This window comes from Dromiciops gliroides, chromosome 2 (genome assembly GCF_019393635.1).
Source record: "Dromiciops gliroides isolate mDroGli1 chromosome 2, mDroGli1.pri, whole genome shotgun sequence".
NCBI classification, from domain to species: Eukaryota; Metazoa; Chordata; class Mammalia; order Microbiotheria; family Microbiotheriidae; genus Dromiciops; species Dromiciops gliroides.
Genome location: NC_057862.1, coordinates 600,138,000 through 600,159,029, shown reverse-complemented (window position 1 = coordinate 600,159,029; position 21,030 = coordinate 600,138,000). Strand labels below are relative to the sequence as shown.

At 40.0% G+C, this 21,030-nt stretch overlaps 1 protein-coding gene across 30 annotated transcripts in view; it reads right to left on the bottom strand.

The window, feature by feature from the left end:
* The window catches only part of NRXN1 (neurexin 1), a 1,484,103-nt gene that overhangs the window by 543,881 nt on the left and 919,192 nt on the right, over window positions 1-21,030 (bottom strand). For 4 of the 30 annotated variants that reach the window (XM_043990281.1, XM_043990282.1, XM_043990283.1 and 1 more), the window contains exon 1: window positions 16,705-17,147. The exons of the other annotated variants lie outside the window; for them this stretch is intronic. In XM_043990281.1, the coding sequence (XP_043846216.1) occupies window positions 16,705-17,011 (307 nt within the window). In that variant the 5' untranslated portion in view covers window positions 17,012-17,147. Of the gene's footprint in view, window positions 1-16,704; window positions 17,148-21,030 lie in introns of those variants that run through there. 30 annotated transcript variants of the gene reach the window in all.

The window sequence follows — 21,030 nt, the reverse complement described above, 5'->3', positions numbered from 1 at the left end:
TAGCAGACAGGTCACCGACTTTATAGTCAGAGGACCTGGGCGAAAGCCTATCTCTAACATTTATGACTTAGGCTAAATAAAATCCTTTTTGGATCTCAGTTTCCCTATCTGAAAAATTAAGAGGTTGGAACTGATGGCCTCTAAAAGTCTCTTCTAGCTCTAAGATACATGATGCAAATATTAATAGCATTTTGTTGATTTTTCGACACACTTCCTTCTCCCCCCCATTCAGAACAATATTATATTAGCAGCTGTCTATGGGAGCTTTCCTTTCCATTTAATAAAAATGGAATAACAAAAGCATTGTAATTATTCCCTTTTAGTTTTCCCCATTCTGCACTCACAATTAGCCTCCTATTACATGCTCTATAAATTTGGTGGAAAAAATATTTGCAAGCTAGAATGAAAATATTGTCTTAAAGACATCTCAAACAAATCACTCCTTTACATTTTTGATGTGAAGAATGTAAGGGCAGTATGGTCAAGTGGAAAGAGCATTGCATTTGGAGTGAGAGGTTCTAATCTTGACTCTTCCAATTACTGCATGTGTGACCTTTGGTAAACCACTTTGGTAAACAAGTTTCTTTAGCCATAAAATGAAGCTGTATTAGTTGATCTCTGAGGTCTGAGGTCTAGGACTATCATTCCATGATCCAATGATTAATAGGTATTCTACTGGGTAGAGTGCTGGATTTAGAGTCAAGATGACCTGAGTTCAAATACTACCTCAGATACTTCCCAGCTCTGTGACTTTACACAAATCACTTAACCTTTTTTTTTTTTTTGAGGCAATGAGGGTTAAATGACTTGCCCAGGGTCACATAGCAAGTAAGTGTCAACTGTCTGAAGCTGGATTTGAACTCAGGTCTTTATCCACTGCTTTATCCACTACACCACCTAGCTGCCCCCAAGTATGTACTATTATAAACTGGCTCCTCCTGAATCCAGTACCAGTGCTTTATCCACTGTGCCACCTAGCTGCCCCCACTGAACCTTTTTTTCAATGTCGTTTTCCTCATCTGCAAAATGGGAGTAATAATAGTACCCACCCACCAGTGTTGCTGTGAGGATCAAATGAAATAACATGTGAAGCATGTTTTGTAAATCTTGAAGCATTCTATAAATGCTAGTTATTTATTTATATTAAGCAGCCAAGAGACTCAGTGAATAGAGCCCTGGACTTGGGAGTCATGAGTGAGTTCAAATCTAGTCTCAGACATTTCCTATCTGCATGACTCTGGGCAAATAAACAAACCTCTGTCTGCCTCAGTTATTTCATATGCAAAATGAAGATAATAATAGTACCTGCCTTCCCAAGTGGTTGTAATGATTAAATGAAATAATATTTAAAACCTTAAAGCACTTTGTAATGGCTAGTTACTGTTATTATTGTTATCACTATTACTATTACTATTATTACTATTATCATGATCATATCTGGCCAGACTAGTACAATTGAAAAGACAGCTAAAAAGACAAAAATGATTGATAATAATTGAGATTTTCTACTTTCTTTAAGTGCAACTGTGGCTATGATCATTGTGTCCTTAGCCCTTCAGAAAAAAAAATTTTTGAAGTGTTAAGAAAATAAAAATATATTTATATAAAACAGTGTAAAATACTTTCTTTGCAACCACCCTACAAGGTAGTTACAACTGCTGTCACACTTGCCAGTTAGAGAAAACAATTCAGGATGATCACTTTATCATTAACCATGTTAATATTCACTTGTTGATAATAACTGAAAGAAAAGAAAAACCCTCAAACCTTAAATTAACTTGATGGTAATCATACTCTCAGTTTACATCATTAGAATTCTCTTTTAGGTAGTTCTTTTTGCTGAGGAAAAAGAGAGAAAAATAAATCCCGCCACGTGTCCCCCAATTCAACCCAGTCGCTTGCTATCAGACAAAATCTATTTTGGAAAATTAGCAACAGCATGAAGCACACACTGTGTTGTTTGTTAAATTATTTTTTTCCTGTAAACTTATTTGAAATTGTATTTGATTAAAAAGCAATAAAACATGTTTTACATCTAAAAACAAGATTACAACTGGCTGTGCCCAAAGTGTTATTACTGATAAGTGACAATAGATGGTTGTTATTTATTTAGTCCTCCCAAAGGCACCTCAGTCAATCAATACCTTCTGTATGTACTAAGACAGTGGGAGCTTCTATAAAGATGTTTATCAGAGATACCCCAGCAGTGTTCTACTTTGATTACGGAACTGTAAACTGTCCACAGACAGCAACAAAGCCTCCTGGACTCACTGATGACAACCCACAAAGAAAAGAGTCTGTGCTGTGTGAAGGCCAGAATATATAGATCATTTGCATACTTAACAGCATGTCCAATTAACCACTTTGCTGACAGAGATTAATTTATTATTCATTTTATTCCAACTTATGTTAATACTTTGACAGCAGACATGGAAAATGACTGATACAGCACTTTGCAATTTAAAAAATGCTAAGTATGTACTTCAAAGAAATACATGGTGGAGTTTTAAGGAAACTTATGCTATCTTAATCCTGGATAGATAGGGTGCAGAAAAAAAGTCTGACCTAGACACAAGTTGAACAAACTAGCAAAATCCCTACCAAAGTCAATGGGTGCCATATAATAATGATGAGAAGCAGTGGGGAATAGTGGAAAGAATCTAATATTTGGAATCAGAGCACCTGGGCTTGATCTCCAGTTCTGCTATTTAACTATTCATATAACTTAGGGCAAGTCTTTCTTCTCTGGGTTTCAGTTTCCTCCTCTTTAAAATGGAGACATTGGACTAGATTACCTCTCAAGTACTTTTCAGCTCTAAATACTGTGGTATAAAAACAAAACCCCAGAAAGCCAAACAAATAGTAAGCTATGTTTTCATATACAACTTCGAGGCAAAAATTCCCAGTGATATTTAAATGAGTCATGCTCCAATATTGTTTCTCTAGGTAGGGCACGTAACATACATGATAATTGAAAATGATCACTGCAATTATTAAATGACATCGCCACAGACTAAAGCAGTTATCATGTTAACAAAGTAGACAAAAGGTTTTCAAGGATTTGATAGGGATGGGTCAACACAAAGACTTTATACCACTAACTTTATATATATGGCACCCTATTCTTCAGTAATGTTGTAGAGGCAATAGTAGAAATAATATAGTACTATACTTCACCACAGCCCAGACTTTATTATTTAAAATAGCAACAAAATAAATTCTTATATCTGTGTTTCTGTATTGTGTTATATTCCGCACTCAGGATAATGCAGTTCTAACGTAAAAACTATGATTCAATAGTCAAAGGCATCACAGTACAAATAATGACAAAATAGGGATTTACACTTCGCATTTCTCAGCCCTGATCCAATATAGACAACTATACATTGAGGATCAAACAGACTTTTGAAGGAAATGGTCACTGAAAGCTGAAGCTAAAGCAATGTTCATTTCTGTACTGTTCAGTTCAACCAAACTGAACCACCCTGCTAAGTCCCTCCATCTCCCATACCTGTGCCTTTTCATATCATGTTCTTCCATCTCTCAAAAGGATTCCTTGCCCATCTAAACCTTTTCACATATGTCCTTTCCTTAAAGGCCCAACCCACTGATCGGTTTTCTCCTAGAAACTTCTCCCAACCCATCCCCCCCATGAAAGTAATCTCTCCCACCTTCAATTTTTTATTTTTCTTTTTTTTTGGTGAGGCAATTAGTGTTAAGAGACTTGCCCAGGGTCACACAGCTAGTAAGTGTCAAGTGTCTGAGGCCAGATTTGAACGCAGGTCCTCCTGAATCCAGGGCTGGTACTCGGTCTTCTGGGCCACCCAACTGCCCCCTTCCTTCAGTGTTGAATAAAACACTGCCTATGCTTCAGGTTTGCACTTAGTACATTCTTCCCTCTATTACAGTTATTCAGTGTGGATCTTCTTCCACTATTCCCACAATCCATTAAATGATGAACTCCTTGAGAGCAGGGTCTGTGCCATAACTATCTTTGTATCCCTAGAATAGGGCACATCGCCCTGTTCATAGTAGTCACTTAATACATTTTAAAAAATTTTTTTTTTTAGTGAGGCAATTGGGGTTAAGTGACTTGCCCAGGGTCACACAGCTAGTAAGTGTTAAGTGTCTGAGGCCGGATTTGAACTCAGGTACTCCTGACTCCAGGGCCGGTGCTCTATCCACTGCGCTACCTAGCTGCCCCCATAGTAATCACTTAATACATTTTTGATGGATTTAATTGAATGTGTGAAATGTACTGGCTAAAATCATAGAATTACTAGAGACAGAAGCAACCTTATTATAGATTATTTAGTCCAATTCCATTTTATTTATTTATTTTGGTGAGGCAATTGGGGTTAAGTGACTTGCCCAGGGTCACACAGCTAGTAAATGTCAAGTGTCTGAGGCCAGATTTGAACTCAGGTACTCCTGACTCCAGGGCTGGTGCTCTATCCACTGCCCCAACTCTATTTTACAGATAAACTATCTGAGGTTCCTTAGAGAGTTTATGTGAATTCTTCAGGGCCATAAAACTAGTTACTGGTCAGTTATAATAACAATCACAAGAACTAACATTCATGTAATGATTTAAGTTCTATAACGTTTTTTATACACACATATACAACATTTGTGTATATGTGTATATATGTGTGTATCCACATATACACACACATATATAAACCATATACAACATATAAATGTATGTGAGAGAATATATATTCACATACATAATTTTATCTAATCTAATTCTTATGATAACATGTTGAAACAGGTGCTATTATTATTTATATTTTTAGAGATGATTAATAATTATCTCAAAGGGATTAAGTACCTTGCCCATCCTCACACAGCTAGGAAGCATCTGAGAAGCAATTTGAACTCAGGTCTTCCTGACTCTAAGTGCAATGCGGTATCCACTATACCACCTGGCCCCCTCTCTAGTAATAAAACTTAATTGTCATGGGATCATAAGACCCGGAGCTAGAATTTTATAGATAAAAAAAGAATGAAGCACAGATGGTAAAGGAATAGTCTGGGGTCAAACAGTAAATAAGTTTCTGAGGCAGGGTGCTTTTCCTAAGGCCAGGCCCAGGGCTAAATCCAAAATACCACACTTCCTTTAAGTGTCCTGCTCCTTGGGCCAGTCCTTTCTTCTACACCACTAAATAATCTCCAGGTCAGAAACTAACTATGGCTGACATATGGTAGATTGTCACTTGCCACTTTCATCAAGCTAATTTCATTGTCCTTTTAAAATTCTTGCTCACTTTTAAGCTTTTAGAAGACTACACAGATACTTCTCTTTCTAGTATTAACTTACAAATACTATACAACCACATATACAGACAAATGGAATTTCCCTATAGCTTTGCTTTAAGAACCTTATTTAGAAAATCTAGAGGTCACACAGCACATGATTTATTGGAAACCAGTGTTCTATGTATCACACAGCTGAAAATCTCCAAAATGTTTAATTTAACTGTCAAAATAGCTACTAGAAAGACTCATAGCAGCACTATGCCATATCGGATTATGCACATCCTATGCTAACACAGATTCAGAACTTTGGGTTGCCTTCAGTCTCAGTATATAATCCATCTAGATGTAAAGTCTCTAACCTAACATTAGTAGGTCCTTCCTAATATGGTCCAGGCCAGGTTAACAAGAGCACTTCTATCAGAGATCATCTTTTATTTATGAGATAACAAACCATTGTGATTATTTTATTAAATTTTTTATCATTGGCTTTGTGTCTACATAGTGCTTCTAATATGAGTAATAAAAGTTTTACTCATTTATCTTCATCATACTATTTATCTTGTCACCTGAGGATCAAATTGAATAGTAGGTACATGCCTACTGAAAACACAGTACCTTGGATTATGACAAAGATGTGGCAGACGAAAAGACTATTGTGGGGTTAAAATGGAAATATTCTTTGTATGAGAATCTGTCAAGTATGTGAATATGCTATTCCTGGGGTATGGAGATATTGTAAATACCTAAACTAAGGGAAGCTGAATAAAAAATCAAGGACCAGTGTTTTGCTCTCAGGAGAGAAAAATGTGGCCTCTCAAAACACTTCCCTTGGGGCCTTTCTTGGCAATGCAGTATTGGGATAAATGAACCATATACTGAACCAGGATGACAGTTCCTACATTTTGATGTTCCCAAACAAAGGTGATCCTTAACTCCTACAATTCTACTAATGGACTCTCTTATAATCCTTATATGTATACCTTGAAATATGCCTAGACACACACAAAAAAACTAAATGTAAAAAATGTTTGAGAGAAACTAATAGATTTCAGAGATCATAAGAGGTCTTCCCTTCCCCCACTGCAAATAAATTATGGAGAGAAGGAAAGAAGAAAGAAGGAAGGCCAAAAGGAGAAAGAAGCAAGGAGGGAAGAAGAAAGGAAGGTAAGGAGATAAAGAAGAAAAATAGAAGATAAAGAAGAGAGAAGGGAAGGATTAAAGGGAAGAGGAAGAGGAAGAGGGAATAAGGGAGGGAAAGAGGAAAGGAAGGAAAAGTAGCGGTAAGGAGAGGAGTTGAGAAAGAAAAGAAGAAAGAGAGGAGGGAGGGAAGGAAGAAAGGAAGATAGAAAGGAAGAAAGGAAGATAGAAAGGAAGGAAGAAAAGAAAGAAGGAAGGTAAGAGGGAAGGAAGAAGGAAAGGAAGAAAGAAGAAGGAGGAGGAGGAGGAGGAAGAAAAAGAAAGAAGGAAAGAGAGAGAGAGGGAGAAAGGAGAAAGGAAGGAAAGAAGGAAGGAGAAGAGAGAAAGAAGGAAGACATACAGAAAGACTAAGAATATGACCAAACTAGGATAACAAATCACATCCAACATCAGTACAGAGTGATGCCACCTTAGGGAATGGCTACTACTTCTTTTTCTATTTATGCCAACAGTCCTCAGTTTAATAATTGGATGCATTTCATTAGCTGTATTCATTTATGTGTCAGAATTTGAAATATGTTTTCCTTTAGAAATATGTCTTATATGTTTGGTAGGTCCCATGTGAGCCCACAAATGCTTTTTTTGACCCTAATGTACTGCTCAGTATATCAGAGCTGAAAGATAGTTTAGATAGAGATAATCAACTCCAACACCCTCATTCTACAAGTGGGAATATCAAGTAACCTCCTAAGATTGTAAAACTAGTTAAATAGTAGACCTGAGATTTCAACCTTGGGATTCTGGCCTCAAGTCCCCTGTCTTTTCTAGTTCGCCATGATGTTGCTTAGTGGAAGAATTATATTTTACTGTAAGTAATAATTAGTATTAAGTAGTACTAAGGAACATAACTGTAATGAACACTTCTCTATGGCAAAATACATTTGGAGAGCCACCTTGGAAACCTGGATATTTCCCATGACTTCTAGACTTCTGAAATAGAAATAGAGATCTCCAACCTTCCTTCCTCCCTAGTCCAAGTTCCTGCAGGTGACTCCAGAACATGGAGCAGAGGCTCTAAAAAAGGTATGAGCAGTGTATAAGGAATTATTCACAGGAGTTAAAGTGGAGATCTCTGTGGTGAATAGCAAGACCTTGGGGCCTTTGCATGGATGGCAGCAAGGAAAGGGGCTGAGCCATAATGAAACTCAGGTTACCCTACCAGTTCTTTGTCCTCTATAATCTCAGATTCCTGATCCTTGTTCCACTATAGTGTAGATAAGAGGTAAAATGGGGTGTGTGTGTGTGAGAGAGAGAGAGAGACAGAGAGACAGAGAGACAGAGAGACAGAGAGATAGATGAAGGATGAGGAAGATGAGGAAGAAGCAGAAGCAGAAGATCAGAAGAAGTTCATGATGATAACTAACATTTATATACAACCTTATGCTTTGAAAAGTACTTCACGTGCTACCCCGTGTGTTCCTCACAACTACCCTCACAAGTTTGTGCCCTTCTTATTTCCATTTTATATGCAAGAAACTTGAGGCTGAGAGTCAATACGTGATGCACTGTGGAGTAGGGAGTAAAATACAGACTTGGAGTCAAGAAGACCTGGGTGTAAATCTTCACTCACCGGCCTATTAGTTCTATGACCTCAGGCAAGTCACTTAACCTCTCTGAGCCTCAGTTTCCTCATCTGTAAAATGAAGTGTTTCCCAAAGTTTCCTTCTATTCCTAAATATGTGACATGCTCAGGATCACAAAACTAAGTACCTGAATCAGTGTTTGAAGTAGGTAAGAGATACAGTGCTGAACCTACAGTCAGGGAAACCTGAGTTCAAATCCTGTTTCAGATATTTACTAGCTGTGTAACCTTGAGTAATTGACTCAATCTCTGCTTGCCTCCATTTCCTCATTTGTAAAATGGGGAGTAACAATAGCACCTAACTCTCAGAATTGTTGTGAGAATTTTTGTAAAGTACTTGACAAATTTTAAAGTTCAGTGTAAATTTTAGGTAGTATTATTATTAACTCATGTTTTAATGTCTACAGGTTCAGTGCTCTATACACAAATCCATGTAGGTGCCTTGTATTTCCCTTTAAAGGAATTATAAGCATCAGCTGAGGGGAAGACATTATTTGGGAAGAAAATTCTTTCTAGCACTTGAAAATTTATCCTGAAGAACAACATAGTATAGCTGAATTTACTCTTATTATTTGTTCATTTATCTATTCATCCTTTCTTCCATAAATATATACTAAACACTTATCAATGCACAGATCTCTATCACCATCCACATAGGAAAAACTAAGTGGATGATGAACCCATTGTTGCCCAGATTATGACATGCAGTTGGATATTCATCGGGTTATTCCATCAGTATATAAGTCACGAATAGGTGCCACAGATGAACAAGGAGATGAATCCAAAATGAATGAGAGGAAGAGAACAAGTTAAAGTTCATTTGGGTGAGTAACTGCATAGAGCTTTCAAATGATAGCTACTCACTGTTACCAAAACCCATCTTTTTAGCATCTATCTTTTCATTATGATGTTATATCTTTTTGAATCATAGAACCCCATGACCTCAGAATTACAGCTGTGACTCAAAAGGAAATGGAAAGGGGCAGCTAGGTGGCGCAGAGGATAAAGCACCGGCCCTGGAGTCAGGAGTACCTGAGTTCAAATCCAGCCTCAGACACTTAACACTTACTAGCTGTGTGACCCTGGGCAAGTCACTTAACCCCAATTGCCTCACTAAACAAACAAACAAACAAAAAAGAAGCTAAAAAAAAAACAAAAAACCCCCACAAAACAAAAGGTAATGGAAAAATGGTAAGAATAAGAAGACTACAGCATATTTCTAATGATATGAACTAGTATACAAGACATCATAAAGCACATGTATAAATGGAAAAGGAGGGGAACTAAGTACACACTGAGCCTGAAAGATAACAGACGCATAGCCAAAATGTTACATGGATATCTAAGAAATATTGTGAGATAGGGGCTACTTAGTGGAAAGAATAATCAACTTTAAGTGAGGAGACCTGGATTCACACCTAATCTCTGGCACTTACTGATTGTATAACCTTCAGTAAGTTACTGTACTTCCATCTGCATCATTTCCTCATCTATGAAATTGGGGATAATAATAGCACCTATCTCCCAGGGTTATTGTAAGGATCAAATAAAATCATTTTTGTCAAGTGATTTACAAAACTTAAAGGGCTGTATAAATGCTGGCTACACATCGTCATCATTTATTATTAATATCATCATAATTACTATATTTGTACTATTATACTATCTGCTTCAGAGTGTTTTAGGAAAGGGTTGTGTAAATGTTAAAGCACAATGAAAATGAGAGCTATTATTAGTACATTGAGGACAAGAACAACAGCAACAACAATAGTAGATGGTAAAAGATGGTCCAGCATATTGAATAGGGAGTTGGTATGTTTGAGTCCAGTCTATGACACTACCAGGCTGCAGAATCCTAGGCAGGTTATTTATCCTTTCATAACCCTACCCCAAGTAATCCTCTAAGACTCTAAGTTGTAGAGCACATGGCTGCATGTGTTGGTAGAGGAAGGTTTTAGTGGTTCCCTATACCAGTGAAGTCATGGGTTGGGAAAAAAACAGAACAAAACAACTAGGTGGTTCAGTGGATAGAATGTCACTCCTGGAGCCAGGAAGAAGACCTGAGTTCAAATCTAGGCTCAGACACTTAATAGCCATGTGATCCTGGGCAAGTCATTTAACTGTGTTTGCATCATCTTCCTCATCTGTAAAATGGAGATGGAAATGGCAAACTGCTCCAGTATCTTTGTAAAGAAAAGCCCCAATGGAGTCACAAAGAGTTGGACACCACCAAAATGTCTGCAACAAGTGAACAAAGGGTATCCACAAGCCCTTTGAGCAGCCACTCTATGAAGGGTTTATAAAAAGCCATGATGGATAGCCTATTGGAAAGGTGACAGATTCCCACAGTGTAGTTAGTAGTAGAGCAAAGCATTGCCTAGGATATGGGTTCCCCTCTATTCCTATTTCTGTAGTGGAAAGAGAGCAGAGATACTAAGATAAACTGTTTTGCATGCCCTCATCACCTCACTACTGGACTGCTGCAGTAGCCTTCCTATTGATTTTCTTGTCACTCCCCTACTCAATAAACTCTAATGGCTCCCTATCACCTCCAGGATCAAATATAAAATCCTGTGGTATTCAAAGCCTTTCATAACCTGGCTGCATACTTCCTGTCCAGTCTGCTTATACCTTATACCATCCCCATATACTCTATGATCCATTAGCATTGGCTTCCTTGCTGTGCCTTGAACAAGAAACCTCATCTCTTCATTGGGCATTTTTACTGGCTATTCCCCCTACCCAAAATGCTCTTTTTCCTCATTTCTGCCTCTTGGCTCCCCTGTTTTCTTCAGGTCCCATCTAAAATTCCCATCTTCAAAGTCTTTCCTAATTACCCTTAATGCTAAAGCTTTCCCTCTATTGATTATTCTTATGTATCCTTCATATATCCTATTTGTTCATAATTGTTTTTATGTTGTCTGTGTCATTAGACTGTGAGCTCCTAGAGTACAATGATTGTTTTTTTGCCCTTCTTTGTATTTCCATTGCTTAGCAAGGTATAGGTGCTTAATAGTCAGTACACAATACATACTTATTGGCTGCCCGATTGCCTTGGTACTTGTCCTTAGGGAATTTACCATCTCAGTCTCTGTGAATATTGCCCCAAGGTAATTTATGTGTGTAACAGTAAATATATACACATACCCTAAAAATACACAAAGGGGGCAATAGGTTTTTGAGCTGAAAAGGACCTTGGTAATCACCTAGGTTTTTCTTTATTCATATTTTTTTTCATGTTAGTAGTAGCAAATTTAACCTTTTAAAATTTTTTGAAAACTTAGTTCTATATGACCATACTGTAATCTTCTTTGAGAGCCTAGACTGTTTCTTTTCATGCTGTACTTTTTTATCCTGCAAAAGCCTACACATATTGAGTAGACATTAGTTATCTAACAAATAGTTGTTGGTGGGTGGGTTGGCTGGCTGGCTGAATGAATGAATGAATGAATGAACAGGTTAACCTAAAAAGATCATAGAACATTGATTGCAGAGGAAAAGATTCTGACTTTCACTCACAAAGACCAAGGTTAACTAACCTCCAAAAGAATGCTACCTCAAATATATTTGTCCCCAGGAAAACCATAACAGAGGAGGTGGGTTTGGGAGAGAGACCCATTGGGGCTTGCTTGCTATCTAAGTTTGCAAAGACTCTGGGCAAGTAGTCTGAATTTATCCAAGCTAAGATTGGAAGAAATGTTGGAAGTATACGAAATAAATCCTTCCAATGGGACAAAAGATTCTGAGAATCACCTCCCATCAATCTTGCCCTTTTCCCCCCACTTGCTACCACAAAAGAAGACAACAAAAATCAACTGAATGAACGGGACTATTATTAACATTGCGTTTGTTGAGACATCACCAAAAAGGTGGGATCAATTCAATCTTTTAAAATTTATTATAGATGATAATTAATTCTAGAATCAAAACTGAGGACAATATTAATTACCCACATTACTACATGAAAGAACTTCTCAAATCACACTTTAAGAACCACTGGTTCTTAAGAAGGACCTCTTTGGGCTCTAGATCAGAAAGCCTGGATTCTAGTCCCACCATGGCTATGATTAGGATATGATTAGGTCACACTTCTCATTTCTGGACATGAGATAATATTTACATATTAAAGATATTAAGGTGCTTTGAATTCTAGGAGAAGCTTTGTGAATCTAAGATATGATTTTCATCATTATATAGCATCATTGGGGTGCTCTCTTCTAAATCACACTTTTAAAATCTGTTAACATTTTCCCTCCTGGGAAACCCCCTTTTTACCTTTTGCCTTGTAACAGCAAAAGCTAATTATTACAGTAAAATTTCCCAATTTTGCACTTCTGGGAGAGAAGAAAGGCAAGGAGTGAGCATACACCGATGGCTTTTCCCCTTCCTCTATCTTCTGAAATAATTGAGAGGCTCTAAACTCATTTTCTAAAGTATGCAGAGGTATTTATGAAAGCCAGCTCTGAGATGAGAACCTGAGCATTACACTTACATCATTCTATTCGAGGCACATCGGGTACATATCAAAACATGCAGTGTGCTAAGTCTACTGGCACTGGTATACCCTGGCATTGCTAATGTGGAAATGTTTTAAGTGACAGGCAGTCTTGATTCCAAGTGTTTCTGCTTCTGTCATTTATAATCATTCTTTTCATTATCCCCAACTCCCCTTAACTAGTACTTAGAGAAGTAATTTCTGCATGGAATATGAATAATTTACATTGGAAGCACATGCAAAAGGAAATGAAGTCTTAAAGGAGCATTCTACACCACTGATGTTTACCAATTCAATTCAACAATCAGCTATGAAGCACCCACTGTGTGGAATGCACTGAGCTATGTCTAATGTTTTTCCTAAGTGGGAAAAAAAAAATCTCATCACAATGTCTGCAATTGGGTCAGTCTCTGGTACAAAGATGGAACTGAATGGCCATGAGGTCTTTTTGCTCCCTGCAAACCTAAGTGACACCGCATGAGAGTGTAAATGAAGAATGGAATGATGAGAAAATGAAGAATGAGCCTGAAGAATCAACTTAGTAGTTTCTAAAAGATGGGGAGACTCAATTTTAATCCTCCAAACATTTTAAATATCACCTTTCTATTGATCAATTAAGTCACATTTAGAAATATCATTCTCCCATATAAACATACACAGAGATAGGGGTGGGGGAAGGGAGGGATGAGGAAGGCTGACAATATATATCCCCAAAATATTCTGACATAACCCAACGTGTAAATCCTCTTGTTCACCTATAAATACATAGAGCCTATTCAAATGTTTAACAACCTCCTTTTCACCTGCTCCAGATCCAGTCCTAGCAATCATAGCATAACTAACCATCCCCCAGTTTTCCCATCAAGCCCCCTGTACAGTGGTCAAATGTATGTTTCCTTGCTGGTCCTTTGTTTTTCCTTTTAGTCAGCTCACTGATCTAGCCCACTGTGGTCCCCATCATTCATCATCATCCTTCTCATCCTCATCCTCAGGGTCCTTTAAAAGTCTTCTTTCTTAGCCTCAACCCCTACAATTCATTCCATTCATTGTGTTTCTACATTCTTCTCCATCAGGGATAATCCCCCCCACCCCCACATACCCCTTTTTTCACATGGAGAAGAAGGGATAGAATGGGAGGGATTCACATGAGGTTTCTAGTGCTGGTGCTGTGATGCCGATTAAAAAGAACTTGGCTCCTCACTACGGGTCCTCATACTTAAGACTGCTCCCTCCAAGAAAGTCTAAGCTTTGAGGAGAACCTCCCCCTTCTCCCACCAAAGAAACAGGAAGGTTTATGATTCAAGTGGGAGAAGTCCAGGCCTTCCTTAATCCTTTGCTACAAGAGTTCCTTTTCTGTTTTAGAGCAGGTTAAGTATCTGACTTTTAGCTCAGAAAACTAGCTGAGCCAGGAACAATATTCAGGAGGGAAAAATGTTCCTGAAGGCCAGCAGACGGCGTGCCTGGCAGGGGTAGTGGCTGCAGTAGGAAGGGGAAAGGAAGAGAATGGAGCATAGGTCTCTGCTGCAATGCTGCTTGCCCCCTCCCCGCTATTTTATTCACTGCCCCAAATCCCTTGTATCAGGGTCAAGCTGTTCCCTTCTTCTCTCCTTCCAGTTCTCTTTAGGTTTCCTCAGGTTCTCTCTCTCTCTCTCTCTCTCTCTCTCTCTCTCTCTCTCTCTCTCTCTCTCTCTCTCTCTCTCTCTCCCTCCCTCCCTCCCTCCCTCTCTGTCTCTCTTTCTCTCTCTAGTCACACTGAGCCCCCAGAATAAGAAGAGTTAACATACATTGGGAATTATTAGACAAACACTTCACACTGGTACCACTAAGCACTCCTCCCCCCAACCCCTCCAATATGCATACACCCATCTGCTTTGCTGTACCCACACACCCACACCCTGTCTGTCCCCCTCCACCCCTCAGGTCTCACATATTTCTCAGAGCTCACATAATCCTGCAGAGAGGATGAGGGCTGCTTCCAGGTAAAGAGAAAGAAGCCTTTCAGAGAGCTATGAAGTGGCAAAGGGAGAAAGAAGAAATTTCTTACTGGACCTAATGGGAATCACAACCACTTCTTACAAAGAGAACAGTAGACAAGACAAGCCTGCCCCCTGCCCCCATTCCCAGTCATTCTTAACTAAAGAGAATCCCTAAGGAGAAACACTGAGCTTTAAGACCTACACACTGGGAGCACATCTATACCTAGAGAACAGGTATTTTGCAGTGTAGGCTCTGTCTTTCTCCTAATAACTAAAGCAACAACTCCCCATTTGTAAAGGAAAACCTGCCCCAGACACTATGCCTGCCTCTAGGGGCTGGGGTTGCTGTAGGGGTGGCAGGAGAGGGTTGGAAGCACAAGAGTTTCTTAAGTTACAGCCACAGCTTTGCAAAAGGAAGAATTGCACTGAAAGATGGGGAGAGGTGTAATAACCAGCTGGAGCTTGAGAGGGGCAGAGATCTAGCAAAGAAAGAGAAAATAATAGAAGGCATGTGGAAATAATTGTCACTTCCATTCTGCCTCCTAAAAAACAAAAGCAACACCCCCCCAAAAAAACCCAACAAAAACAAACAAACCGGAAACACTGTTTTGCCTTTGACTGGGGGAGGGGTTGGGGGAAGTACAGCAGAATAGTCAAATCAATAAGTATTCCCTGAGCTGCATAAAGAACACCGGCATCATGGTCAAAGAATCTGGATTCAAATCTCAGCTTTGCAACACTTACAAGTGTGACCTTGGACAAGTCACTTCCTCTCTCAAATTCAGTTTCCTCATATGTAAAATGAACTATGACCAGATGGCCTCTAAGGTCTCTTAAACCTCTAAAGCTCTAATAGTAAGATCCCATCGGCAACAACCTATAGCAATTTGTTAATGAGGTTTTGGCAGTTAATCTTGGTAGTGGCCTGAGTAACGGACAATCGAAGAGAGAAGCTTTTTTACCTGAGGGAAAAGGCAAAGGCAACCCACCCGGGGGCTGTTACCTACTCAGTCAAAGAATCCAGCTAATGGAAAACCTGGCGGAAGCTTCACAAAGGAAGTTGCAACGTGGGGGAAGATAAAGTGTGGTTAGTGCGTGTGTGTGTGTGTGTGTGTGATGGCCCCTAAGCCTTTCTCTTTCCTAACTTCGATCCCCCTGTGCAGCCTATCTAATCCTGTCCTCCGGAGCCCAGAGCTTTCCACCTTTCCCCTACTCATTCCCCAGAAAGCCATTAAAAAACCCGGGAAGGTGGACTAGAATCCTCGTCCCAGCAATGTGCTGAGCATTCTCAATAAAGAAAGATTAGGCTTTGGTCTACAAGCTCCTGGTAGCTCAGCTTTGGAAACAGCTTCGCTAGGGCAAAAGGCCCAAAGAGAGGTTAGGGTGGAGTGGGCAGTACAACCGTTTGGCCCAGGCCTGATAGAGAACTGCTGACTATGCTGGCGGAGCCTCAGTTCCCTTCTTTCCCTCCTGCTCAGGAAGGGAACGGGCTACGTACTGGATTTGAACCTCCTGTTGAGTGAGTCTTCAAGACTGGTTAACTTGCAAGCCACTCCAGTCTAGAATTACTTCGAAGGAAGCAGAGGCTGGAATCTCTTCCCTCCCGGGTCAGAGAAAGAAGTATAACAGATCAAAAGGATGTATATATACTTGGGGGAGGGGGCGTAGAGGAGAAGGAGGAGGAGTGGTAGAGGGAGGGAATCTTGATTGAGGGGAGCGGCAGAAGAGGCAGGGAGAGAAGAGCACTGCATAGCCTCTGCCTATTCTGACACTACCCAAGCAGCTGCTTTTGCGCCCCCAACAGAGCCCTACTCTAGATCCCATCCCATCCCCCACCTCCCCCTACCCACCCTGCGACCTTTGGCAAGTAATTCTGCCCTCTGGGCATGGATTCCCAGCCTCTGGCTAGCCATTAAAAACGGTACCAACATCTCTTCCTCCCCAGGATCTAGATAAGGAATGCCCCTCCCACCCCCACAAACAGCAGAGACACCCCCTTCCCTTCCTTTTGTCTCCAAAGGAATAAGTGGTATACATTACACACACACACACACACACACACACACACACACACACACACACACACACACACACACACACACCCCTTTTAATCTTAAAAGCCTGAAGGGGAAAAAGAAAAGGGAGTGGGAGCTTAGAGAATAACCCGAGAGAACTTGGCATCTGGAACCCACCGTGTCCGCCTCTCAAGGAAGCAGGTGACCTGTAGATAGCAATAGGCACTGAATGATGTTTGCTGCTGCCATGGAAATGGTGGATGTGGTGCGCTCCCAAACTGGAAGCTCCCCACGCCACTCCTAGGAGGCCGCTGAGGGTAAGAGGAACTATCCAAAGCAGAGCGAGGCGCCCCCCCGCGCCGCCGCCGCCACCGCCACCACCGCCGCCGCCACCACCACCGCCGCCGCCACCGCCGCCGCCGCCGCCGCCGCCGCTGCCGGGGGACCCCAGTTCCGAGCTGCACTTGAGCATCCTCTGGTACATGGCAAGGCGCTGGGAGAGGTGCAGCCGCAGCGGGAGGCAAACTTTGGCTACCGGGGGAAAGGGGCGGCCCAGGGTGCGGGGAACGGGGGGGTGGGCAAAGAGGCAGCGCCTCACACACACCGAGTGCCGGCAGCCTCACCGCACCAGGACACCCATCCTTTCCCTTCTGACAGTCTTCTCCCGAGCCTGGAGTCCGCGGCGCCTTCCACCCAAAACAATCCGAAACATAGTCAAGGTGAATCCAGCTTTTGTGGGACTGGTCCGAAAAGGTAACCCCGGGTAAGAAATACCACACACCCAGGGGCTGGTCCCAGCTTTCCAGGGCTCCAGGTTCTCAATACTCCCAAATAGTTTAGGGTGTGTGCATGAGTGTGCGGGTTTTTGGTTTTTTTTTTTTTTTTTTTGGGAGGGGGGAGAAGAAGGATGTTAAAGAACCTCCAAGAAGTCCCCCCCTTCTAAATGACATCCATACTCCAAGATTCCACTAGGTATCCGGCCGTTCCGCATTTTGCGTGTGGACAAGAGAGGCCACTTCGCCGGCCAAAGCTCCTTTAAGGGGTGAAGAAAAAACCCATCAAATTGATCCTCCTCTTCCCTCCATTCAGCTCCAGCCGGTTCGCCTCGCTCGCACAGGCAATCTCTGGGCAGCCAGCTCTCACCACGAGCGAAGGCAGCGATAATCAGACTGCTTCCAATGCAATCTCAGTGGTTTGACTATTGACAGTAATACCCGCTGATGTTTTCCGACAGAATAGTGCACCCTTCTGAAAGAAGTAGGCAGGGAAAAGGGAAAGAGAGAGAGAGGGAGAGAAAGAGACAGAGAGAAGAACCCGAAGAAGAAGAAGAAGAAAAAAAAACACACACACACGCTTGCGAAGAGAAGGGGCTCTATGCAAATCTGCAGTCTCCAAACAGCAAATCACCGAAGCTCGGATGCAATGCAGAGGACGAGCCTATGTTAAAGAGGGAGGCTGAGTCTAGCTGCCCACAAAAATCGCCCAGATTTCCCTCTGACTTTAATTCTCTACATATCAAAGGGACACGTGGACACCGTTAGGGGGAATACCTAAAAAAGCAACTCTGTCTCTTCTGCAGGTGATTTCTCATTCCAAATTAAGGAGGTAAAAGGCCCCATTCCCCTACCTTGGTGGTTCAGATGTGCCACTGTCTTGAGAGCTCACTTACATCTTAAAAAGGAATGAATTCCGCTCTTTTTATTGGATGAAACTTGTTCCACCAGGTGTTCAAACCCAATCTTCTAAATATGGCTTGACACTATCTACTCAAGCATCAGTTTTGATGATCTGGTAATTACACACATTACTTATAACAAAGAGTTCTCATTACCACTGATAATGTTGAGCCACAGCATCATAGCTCATATGCAGCAGTAAAAATGCAAGGAATTAAAAAAAAACACATAGGATAGAGGATAAGTGAATTTGGTTCTAAAGAGCTGGGAGGGGAGATGATGAGAAAAAGAGAAGTAAGTGTAGGGTGGGGACCCACACATATACAAAATAAGATCCCCTTAAGAGCTCACAACTGATGTGCTATTTTATGAGAGGAGATGGGGTTGTACTTATCTAATACAACAGATTAAAATAAGAAATTTCATCAAGGGGACCTGAGACTTAAATATCCCACTCCTAGCTAAAGCAGGAAATTAAAAACCTGAATAGCCAATTATTGGACAAAAAGTAGCATCTTGAAGTATACTAGAAAGAGTAATGGATGCGAAAGTAAAAAAGACCTGGGTTTTGGTCTATGGAAGTTCCTCTTGCTGCCATTTACTAGCTGTTTAACCCTGAGCATAGAACAATGCGTGTAAGCCTCAGTCTCCTTAGCAATGAAATGGGCATATTTCTTACTTTTTACAGTAACCCTGTAAGGTAGAAAGTGTAAGTGAGACAACTGTAAAAGTTACTTGTAAGGATAATGAAAATGATGACTCAAAGAACTGGCAAAGTCAAAGGACTAACACTCTAAAACTATAATTCTAAATCTAGTTTTGCATGATTAAAGGTATTGAATGGATTTATTTTCCACATGGTTCATGATTTAATTGGGAGGAGGGAATAGCAACAAAAACATAGGTTAGCACTAGGTATAATAAAGAGTTTCTATATGAGTTGACTGATGGTGGCTATAAGTGTCCTGTGGTTTGATTTATGTTTAAGAACTCTCAATGAAAAATAAATTAAAATAGTTTACTAATTACCCATATATGTGATATTTCCTCATACACTTATCTTAAAACTCAATTCAAATTTGTTTGCTGAATTTAATTGAATAAACTCCAATTTTAAACAATTATACAAACATATTCTGAAAAAAACCAATTATTTTCTAAATAAATGAATCAACTCAATCAGTCACCTACATATTAATTCATAGTTGGATATATTGCTATCTTGCACCTAGGGAAATCTATAAATTTAAATACTTCTTTTGCATTTAGGAAACATGATATATCATGACTAATTTTGAATGAGACTTGTCAACTTTACAACTGCTGTACATTTAGGTAATGCTTAGGCAGCAAACACCTACATCTATAAAAACTCTTCCCTTAAAGATCTCATCTAGTCTCATAGTTTCAACTATGACTTGAATGGCAATATTTCTGAAATCATGATTTTTCAATCCATACTTCTTCTCCTGGACTCCTATCCAACATTTCCATCTCCTTTTAAAATTATTATTTTGTTCTTTCTGAGCATTCCCATGGAACCACAAGAATAACAATCAGGATTAATTCAAATAGTGCTTTAAGGGTTACAAAGGACATTCTTCATAACAACCATTTGAGATAGGCAGTTCAAATATTATCCCCATTTTTCAGATGGGCAAGATGATATTTCAGAGAGCCTGTGACTTGTCAAAGGTCAGACAGAAAATATTGTAACAAAAACTCAAACCCAGGTCTAATGACCTAATGACTGGTGTGGGGTTTCGTCTTACACCGTGAAGCTTTTGAAACAAGAAAACTTCTTCCAAATATTGTAAACCCCCCACAACACACACACACACACACACACACACACACACACACACACACACACACACACACCTTTCCTGTCATTCTTAGTTAACTTCTAATCTTTATGTGTAATATTTTTAAGACCTCAATGAACACCTTTCTGGTGGTAGAAAGAACTGATGGAACTCACATATGTTTATGGACCAGTTGTATAGATTATACATGGAAGTATATGATGTGGACAAATAGGCACTCTTCATTAATTTCATTTTTCCTGTCTGAATAGCCAGACTCTTGACTGCTTATGGAGTTTATCTAGCAGGCTTTAAAATTTTCTGGGGTTTGGTAAAACACTCAAATTTTCCCATGTCTCACTATGACATGGAGGTGACCTAGTATTCTCAGTCTATGCCAGCAGGGTTAAAGCTCTAGAAGATTCTGAAATGCTAGAAAAGCTTTGAGTATGATCCAGCTACCACTTTGAGTCTGCTTTCCAAGGACTAAATCAGCAAATATAGGTTGGCTACCTGGTGACTAAATCTTTAGGATGGCAACCATGAAACAAATTGAAAGCTTTTTAGTTTATTAAAAGAAAAAAAAAGCAGTAAAGAGGTTTATTTTAAAAAAAAGAGGAGAGTGAAATAGAAGAAAAGTTGTAAATTCAAAGTTCTTATTTCTAAGTCTCTCAGTTTATGGTGTGGTGTGATAAGAAAAGCACAGAAGATCAGGGTTCTAGTTCACAATTTACGTACTGTTAATTAGCTCTGTGACTTTGGGCAAGTTTCAAAAGTGTCTGAGAATTGGTTTCCATGACTATTGAGTGAAGATAATAATATCTATCCTACTCTTTACAACCAAAGACTTTGAGAATTGGAAGAGACCTCTGAAAACATTTTACTCAATTCATACCTGAAACATGAATCACTTTTACAATATCTCTAGCAAGCAGTCACCTAGTCTCTGCTTGGACACCTCCAAATGAACAGGGAGTTACTACTACATGAGTAAATGCATTCCATTTTTGAATGGTTCTAGT